Source organism: Oncorhynchus clarkii, chromosome 23 (genome assembly GCF_045791955.1).
Source record: "Oncorhynchus clarkii lewisi isolate Uvic-CL-2024 chromosome 23, UVic_Ocla_1.0, whole genome shotgun sequence".
Classification (NCBI taxonomy): domain Eukaryota; kingdom Metazoa; phylum Chordata; class Actinopteri; order Salmoniformes; family Salmonidae; genus Oncorhynchus; species Oncorhynchus clarkii.
The window spans coordinates 21481834-21491269 of NC_092169.1; the positions used below are offsets into that span (position 1 = coordinate 21481834).

The following is a 9436-nucleotide window of genomic DNA, read 5'->3' on the forward strand; positions in this document are numbered from 1 at the left end:
TGGGACATTAACTTCTCACTTCTCCCCCTGCTGCTCCTTATGGACATTCCATCTGGGACATTAACTTCTAATTTCTCCCCCTGCTGCTCCTTATGGACATTCCCTCTGGGACATTAACTTTTCACTTCTCCCCCTGCTGCTCCTTTATGGACATTCCCTCTGGGACATTAACTTCTAATTTCTCCCCCTGCTGCTCCTTATGGACATTCCCTCTGGGACATTAACTTCTCATTTCTCCCCCTGCTGCTCCTTATGGACACTCCCTCTGGGACATTAACTTCTCACTTCTCCCCCTGCTGCTCTCCTTATGGACATTCCCTCTGGGACATTAACTTCTCAATTCTCCCCCTGCTGCTCCTTATGGACATTCCCTCTGGGACATTAACTTCTCACTTCTCCCCCTGCTGCTCCCTTATGGACATTCCCTCTGGGACATTAACTTCTCACTTCTCCCCCTGCTGCTCTCCTTATGGACATTCCCTCTGGGACATTAACTTCTCACTTCTCCCCCTGCTGCTCCCCTTATGGACATTCCCTCTGGGACATTAACTTCTCACTTCTCCCCCTGCTGCTCCCTTATGGACATTCCATCTGGGACATTAACTTCTCACTTCTCCTCCTGCTGCTCCCCTTATGGACATTCCATCTGGGACATTAACTTCTCACTTCTCCCCCTGCTGCTCCTTATGGACATTCCCTCTGGGACATTAACTTCTCACTTCTCCCCCTGCTGCTCTCCTTATGGACATTCCCTCTGGGACATTAACTTCTCACTTCTCCCCCTGCTGCTCCCTTATGGACATTCCCTCTGGGACATTAACTTCTCACTTCTCCCCCTGCTGCTCCCCTTATGGACATTCCATCTGGGACATTAACTTCTCACTTCTCCCCCTGCTGCTCCCCTTATGGACATTCCCTCTGGGACATTAACTTCTCACTTCTCCCCCTGCTGCTCCCCTTATGGACATTCCATCTGGGACATTAACTTCTCACTTCTCCCCCTGCTGCTCCCCTTATGGACATTCCATCTGGGACATTAATTTCTCACTTTTCCCCCTGCTGCTCCTTATGGACATTCCCTCTGGGACATTAACTTCTCACTTCTCCCCCTGCTGCTCCCCTTATGGACATTCCCTCTGGGACATTAACTTCTCACTTCTCCCCCTGCTGCTCCCCTTATGGACATTCCATCTGGGACATTAACTTCTCACTTCTCCCCCTGCTGCTCCCCTTATGGACATTCCATCTGGGACATTAACTTCTCACTTCTCCCCCTGCTGCTCCCCTTATGGACATTCCATCTGGGACATTAACTTCTCACTTCTCCCCCTGCTGCTCCCCTTATGGACATTCCATCTGGGACATTAACTTCTCACTTCTCCCCCTGCTGCTCCCCTTATGGACATTCCATCTGGGACATTAATTTCTCACTTTTCCCCCTGCTGCTCCTTATGGACATTCCCTCTGGGACATTAACTTCTCATTTCTCCCCCTGCTGCTCCTTATGGACATTCCCTCTGGGACATTAACTTCTCACTTCTCCCCCTGCTGCTCCCCTTATGGACATTCCATCTGGGACATTAACTTCTCACTTCTCCCCCTGCTGCTCCCTTTATGGACATTCCATCTGGGACATTAACTTCTCACTTCTCCCCCTGCTGCTCCCTTTATGGACATTCCCTCTGGGACATTAACTTCTCTTTTTGACCTGCACTGTAAGAGCTCGGAGCATAAGAATTTCACTGTACTCTGCAATTACATCTGTGACCTTGTGCATGTGACTAATAAACTCATCTAATCTAATGGTATATTATATTGCCATATTAAATCAAATTACACCTTGCAAGGAAAAATACAACAGTCAGCTAACACCATTCCATTCCAGGCCGAAAACTCGAATGAATTCAAAATCCAGTTCCACCATTAATTCCACTCCTTTCCCAGAGCTGTGGTTAGACTGTAGTCTACTGGGTCCTACAGGTTCCTATAGGATGGAGTAGAAGGTCTGCCTCACAGAACCGCCGGCCCCTCGCCTCTGACACGCCATCATTTCATTTAGACAAGTGTTATTAAAATCCACTTAGCAGTGCTGTGAGAGCTACACTATGGAAACTATGCAATGGGCCTTGGAAAGTTGAACCTAAACATCTGCTTTGAATCTGTTTAAAAATGAGCCCTTTTCATTAATCTGTCTCACTCGTCCCCTGCATGTCAAAGAGGGTGAGTATGGGGACAGAGGGAGAGACGAAGGAATAGAGGGGAATAGAGAGAGAGACAAGTAGCTCTTGTCCTTTAAAAAAGAAATGAACATGCCAAACCTTAATGTATAGAAATATGAAATGCTCTTTTCCAGAACAGTATTGAGCCAGGCCTGATCATTAACCCAGAATGTCAAGTCAGTCATTTATATTCAGATTGTCTACTAAGCAATCAATTCAATACACATCAGCAATAGTCAGGCTTAAAGAGTTCAGGCTAGTCATGCCACTGAAATGAATGAGTAGCGATCAAACATGGATAAATCTGAGTGAGATTGAAACACAGTTGCTGCAGAAATCACACATTCGATAAATACATCAATAAGTAAATGAGTGAATTAATGACAGAATGAATGAATGAAAGAAGAAGCAAAGAGGAGAGCGGAAACTAAGAGAGTTGACGACGTCTCCTAATGGCACAGGAGCAGTCCACTGCACCACGACCACAACATGACACAAACACACTCACCATCCACCACATCATCCTCATCAAGACATGCATTCACAGACAAACAAAACCCAGCATCAGCATAGACTACACATGCATATCTAAAGATACTGACAATAAACTGCATTGGTGGATACAGATTCATATATTATACTACATATTTCAATAGCCTACTCACTTTATTTTTGTTGTTGTCTGAAAGTATTCCTTCAAATGTAAATGTCAAAAAAAGCATAATAGTATGCTTATAAGCAGTGTAATGTCAGCCCCACATATAAACTAAATAACTACTTAAAAGAACCTTCACTGTACACAAGTAAAATATGAACTTACAAGATTTCATCGTTCTGGAACTCCAAGACCCCGTGAGTATCTTCAAAGTCCTCTCCACCTCCGCGTGCTGTGCCCTCCACAGTCTTGTAGGGCACCATGACGACCCCACGTGCCCCCGATGTACGCAGCACCTTCACCTCCATGGTACCCACGCTCTCACTCACGTGCGCCACCGGCTCCTCGAACGTGAAGATGCCGGCGTGGTCGTCATCAAAGATGGTCACGGTTGCCGTGGCGGGCAGACCGAGACAGGCCACCGCCTCCACGTGATTGGTCTCTGGGTTCTCTACCTCCTCCCCCTCTGCCAGCAGCACTTTGACGTTGCTCAGATGGATCAGGAAGTTCTCGTCCTCCTCAAAGATGTCATCATCGATAATACCCACACGGATCTCTTTCTGGGTCTCTCCGGGCTTGAACACCACCACCCCTTCGGTAAATTCGTAGTCCGAGCCCGCGTTGGCTGATCCATCCTCCGTACGGAATTCCACCGACACAGTCTTGGTCAGGTCGCCACCTCGGCGTAGCACGTTCACTGCCACTGTGCCGCAGTTCTCCAGGCACTGGTAGGAGCCGGGGTCAAAATAGATCTTGGAGACGGGGTCGTTATCAGCCACATCAGAGCGGACCTCGTGCAGGCTGATGGCCTTGCGGGCCTGGTCGGCTGCATGCTTCTTCAGGATGTTCCCAGCGCCGGTCATGAGCCTGGTGGCCTGGCAGCGGTAGAAGGCCCTGCTCTTCTGCTGCGAACTCAATACCTGGTAGTTGGCCAGTTCAATCAGCTGCTCCACCTCCTTATCTGGGTGCTTCTGCTTCAGCTCCTTGAGGATCTTGGCCATGTCGCGCCGGGTCTCCTCCTCATCCAGGTCCTTCACGTTCAGGTCCAGCCCCAGAGGCCCGTCCAGGAAGTCCGCCGCGTGAGAGTTGAGCATCTTCCCATCCATCTCAATGTCGACTTTGGACGGGAGCGGGCGGTCACCCTCGGTCTCAATGATCATGCCCCGCTGCTTGCCGGTACGGTAGCGCTTGTAGACGTACTTGTAGAAGAGCAGGCGTCGGTCAGCGACCCAGGCGAACAACACGCAGATGGGGAAGAAGAAGAGGGTGAGCAGGCCCTCCCATACCTGCACTATGCCAGGAGAGATGACAGCCAGGATCAGGTAGAGCCATATGTAGGCGAAGATGCTCCAGGTGGCTGTGACGAAGAAGACGCGCAGGTGCTTGACCTTACGGACCTCCCCGTCGGGCACCACCCACACACAGATGCCGATGATGACAAACATGTTGAAGGCGGCGCTGCCCACGATAGTGCTGGGGCCCAAGGCTCCCGCATCAAAACCGTGTCCACAAACCTCAATGACGGACAGTAGGATCTCAGGGGCACTCGAACCCAGGGCCATGAGCGTGAGGTTGGACACTGTCTCGTTCCAGATCCGCACGGTAGTGGTGGTGGTCTCTCCGTTGGGTCTCTTAATAGTGATCTCTTTCTCCTGAGAGGTGATGACCTCGATGGACGCCATGAAACGGTCAGCGATGATGGACACTCCGAGGAACATGTACACCAGGGCCACGAAGTAGACTGTAGCCCGTGCCACTTTGTCCCCGAACGAGGGATTCTGAGGTTCCCAGACAGGCAGAATCACCCCTTTTTCGCATGCTGTGCCTGCTGTAGTGCACACAGTAATGTTGCTGCTGGCAGTAGGGGACACAAACTGATCCAAGTCCACATCCGAGGACATAGCCGTCACATGTTGGAATTTGAGGAACAGGATCGCTACGACAACCACGAACCGAAGGCCAAGGGAGAGAATGGGGGAGATCTGAAAGTGTCCCATGATTCTGGAGTGGTTCACTTCCTCTGCTTCCTAAACCTGCAGAGAGGGGGGAAATGAAGGGGTTGGAATGACTGGAAATGTAACACAATTTGCTCTCATTGTAATAATAGTGTTAAAACAATGTAGTAATTCACGTCAATGATATAATATAACCATAGTATACATTTCATATCAATTGCATATTGGTGGATAATTCCCCTGGTGAGTAGCTGTGATGCCTATAAGAGAACCAACCATATAGGGTCTGCCTCTTGGTTGGAGGGAATGGAGGAAGCAGCAGATTCATTTTTACTGATTCTCTGCAGGGATGAGGACATTTCACATATTTCATATGCTTTGTAGGGAACATTATGCAGATATGTCACATGCATTGCAGTTTATGGTCGATTGATTGCATCCAGAATATTTTACAAGGCTCTATAACAGGGATGGGCAACTTTCATGGGGGTGGAGGCCACAAAAACATCTGAACTCATCATGAGGGGCTGGCTTGTGGGTCTGCGTATACACATCCATACCAACATACGCAGTCCGAGTCAGACTTCGACTTTTTGGGGCCCTAAGCGGGCATTTTGGGCGTCCCCCACCTTGCGAGCAAAACATTCTAGTGGCCGCCCTCTTAACAGCCTAGAAATAAATAAAAAATTATGTTTGCGTTAATTTCCTGCAAATCTACACAGTTTGCCATGGGGTGTATAAATGTTGCTGTTTTAAAGCACATTTGCTGCAATTCTACACATTTTGCCATGGGGCAGAGATTTTTTAGGGGTGTTTTACAGCTAATTTCCTATAATTCTTCACGTTTTACCATAAGGTGGAGAGAAATGTTTGCCGTATTTAATATGATATCTGAGTAAGATTGACTAACAAAATCAATGGGGGCCCCAGGTGGGTAATTCGACCATGATTACTACAAGTTTAGATAGCTGGACTAATTTATTAATACATTTAAAAAAAATAGGGCTAATTGAGTGACAAGAAAAACTGCTGATGCACAAACAAATTTCGGGAATTGCATCTTGTCTATTCTTCTATCCTAACTAACTCTCAACAGTAAATTGAGACCCCGACTGAGTTCCTAAAAAAACTCTAGTTGCCCATCCCTGCTCTATAATGACCGGTTCCCCGACCTTTGAAATAAGAGGGGAGAGAGAAGATCTTGAGTGTGCATTGCCTGCTAAATACGATGAGCCTCCGCGGGTAAGGGAAGCATCCAGTGAAGCGGGAGTGATGCGACACTACTCACCGGACTGGACAACTCAGCATCAATGTAGTCAGAAAAGAAGTAGACACGCAAAGATCTAGGCAAGATTATAATAGACTGATGAAGACCCAAGGGTCGAAACGTTGTTATGAGTAAAATTACCCAGGAGAATGAGCAGCAATGTGCGGCGTTTTCTTTTCTGTTTTCCAAGATTATGATAGACTACTTTACCATATAATTTAAATTTAAGCCATTTTTTCCATAGGCATATTTTCACAATGATGAATTATTGTTTTACATAGCTCTATATTAAAATGAACTTGAATAAGAAATTAATAAAACAGTAGGCTAAATATGATAACTAATCATTTAGGTCTAGTTTATCAATCTGTTGAGCATATATAATAAATAAATTATGGAGGGATGGCCACGCCGTGTATAGCCTACAATTTTGTGCCGCCTTCAGTGCATCTTTACCGGGTTGAACGCTTACGATTCCTGTCAGATTTACAATAGAAAGGCTACTTGTAAATGGACGGTTTTGTGATTTCTATTGTTTTACATGTTACCATCAATTTATTACATTTTATATATTAATGACTAGACCTACAGAAAATTCAATAGAAAACACAAATTTCCTAATCCACAGATTGAATCCGCATTTAAGAAATCCCCATCACCACAATGCAACCGCACAACCTGCACAATTAACAAGCATAAGACTACGTGAATGCATTTTGCGCAATGGAGTGGCGCAAATGGGTTCTTATTTACCTTATATAGCCAACTATTGCCGACACGAATCAATCTATGCGGGTTTGGGCTATGTGAAGGCACGTTGTACACAACTTTCACTTCCATATCGGTATCTGGAAACATGGCAATGCTGTTTAGCGCAAACGACCACGTCTTCTTGTGGCAGGCCGGAGAGCAAGGAAGCGCAAGAAGGAATACCAATACCTACAAATTGAGGTATATATAGTCTCAATAGAAGTCTCCATCAAGGCTTTACCATTTTGATTTTAGACAGAATAGTCTACTAATCCCAGTAGATCCGTATAAAATAGAATAACCTATGCGGAATGGTATAGGTTAGCCAAGACATGCGGTAACATTCTGTCTTCGAAGTAAGCTCTCCGCCGCTCCATCGACTATTGAGTGATCGCCTGGACTAAACTTGCTGTGAGAAGATAGTGCCACACAAATACCCAATATTGATATGTTAATGATAACAATAGCAACACAATCATACCTTTTCTAAGACGCAACGGCAAGATCCACAGGCAGAATAAGTCAGCAATAGTAGTTGTTGTAGCCTAGACGTGAAAATGCCAAGAGAGAGCTGCAAGAGCCGTCAGTAGTAAAGAGCCTATTACAGCTCACAATCGTCTCGGGTTATATAGGAGATCAAGGCGAGATACCTAGGTGAAAAAAAAACAGTTAAAGATTCCCCTACACTCGCAGTTTTCCACGACCTGTATGAGATGATCAGATAACTGATGCTTTATCAGAGAATCTGCATATCGGAGACCAAAAAGGTGCACTGAGAGTTCTCTCTCTCTCTCTCTCTCTCTCTCTCTCTCTCTCTCTCTCTCTCTCTCTGGCCACAGAGCTCCGCGCACAGACAGACCGAGACCTAGTCCAACCTGAGTTTAGAACTCGGGCTGCTTCGGTGGAGGCGGACAAACTCCCGGGTAGGCTCTTTCCCACAGCTATCCCGCTTTGATACCGTCCTATTCAGATTGCATTTAGAAATAGCGGAGGGAAACGAGACTAGCGATGCGGCCCGCTGCCAACCCGCCTATCAACACCAAGATCCTCCCATTGCGCAACTGTAAATACTTGTTGTAACGTTGTATGCATTGTAATTAGGCCCACATTTCAATAAACATTGTCATTATAATGTAGCCTTCTACAGCATAGGCCCACACGAGTTTCCTTATTTTTGGAATAACGTAGGCTACCATAATATATTGATGCTGATCTAATGGATTGCTTTGTGATGTGGTGAGTCTTGTCATGTTGGTAACTCAACTCGCTCTTTTGACCTATTAACAACTGTGAGACCTCAGAGATTTAAATAGCACAGGGCCACTCATACATTTTTTCGATGGCAAAGTAGTTTGGAATAGGTCTCTTGTCTACATTTTTATGGTATTTGACCCTCAAAGGTATAGACAAACCTACTTAAAACGGTCACTCAAATTGATGATTTTGCTGGTGCGTAAAGCGTGCTGTCATAGCTATACATTCGCTGACGCCATCCAAGCAAACCGGAAACATTCCCAGAACATTATCTAAGGTTCCTAATAAATTCTAGTTAGGATGTTATCTAACATTAGGGTGATAACATCCCAAAAACATATAAATTAATGCTTTGGATAACAACATGTATTTTTTCTCATAAAAAAAAAGAAATATCCTTGGGATGTTCTCAGAACATTCACCCCAAAGTTCTCATTAGGTTTCCAGGTAATGTAATAACACAATGTACCAGTAATATTTTTCTTTCAAAACAAAATTGGTGCTGTTAAAGTTCCAGTAACACAAAAACTCTCCAGACCTATGGATGATTATGGAAAGTTTGAATAAAACATTTGCCTGATGTTACAAAAACGTTCCCAGAACACATCATGTCTGTTCTTTAAAGCTTCCCAGAATGTTTCATTAGGTTGTGGGAACAATCTGGTGGGAACATTGTATGTTTCCAAAAACACAAGAACTGTCCAGTTGTGCGGATTATTCTACAAAGTTTCCTTTAAGGTGCAAAAAAACATTTACCTGATGTTACAAGAATGTTCCCAGAACACATTTAGTCTGTTCTTTAAAGGCTCCAAGAAGTATTATTTAGGTTGTGGGAACATTGTGAGGATATGTCAAGAGATAGGTTCCCAAAACACTAAAACTGTCCAGTTGTTTATTTTTTTATAATTTTTTTTTCACCTTTATTTAACCAGGTAGGCTAGTTGAGAACAAGTTCACATTTACAACTGATAAAGCAAAGCAGTGCAAGATAAACAACAACACAGAGTTACACATGGAATAAACAAGTGTACAGTCAATAACATAATAACATTTTTTTAAAGTCCTATATAGAGTGTGTGCAAATTGCATGAGGAGGTAAGGCAATAAATAGGAAGTAATTACAATTTAGGAGATTAACACTGCAGTGATAGATGAGCAGATGGTGATGTGCAAGTAGAAATACTGGTGTGCAAAAGAGCAGAAAAGTAAATAAAAACAATATGGGGATGAGTTAGGTAGTTTGGGTGGGCTATTTACAGGTGGGCTATGTACAGCTGCAGCGATCGGTTAGCTGCTCAGATAGCTGATGTTTAGAGTTAGTGAGGGAAATATAAGT

The 9436-nt window shown here is 44.9% G+C and overlaps 1 protein-coding gene across 4 annotated transcripts in view; it reads right to left on the reverse strand.

The window, feature by feature from the left end:
* The window catches only part of LOC139381370 (sodium/calcium exchanger 1-like), a 178637-nt gene extending 170818 nt beyond the window's left edge, over nt 1-7819 (reverse strand). For 2 of the 4 annotated variants that reach the window (XM_071124845.1, XM_071124842.1), the window contains exons 1-2: nt 7328-7819; nt 3040-4907 (exon numbers count right to left, since the gene is read on the reverse strand). In XM_071124845.1, coding sequence (XP_070980946.1) covers nt 3040-4871 — 1832 coding nt within the window. In that variant the 5' untranslated portion in view covers nt 4872-4907; nt 7328-7819. Of the gene's footprint in view, nt 1-3039; nt 4908-5389; nt 5454-7327 lie in introns of those variants that run through there. The other 2 variants (XM_071124844.1, XM_071124843.1) reach the window with 2 other exon arrangements.
* Between the last annotated feature and the right edge of the window lie 1617 nt (nt 7820-9436).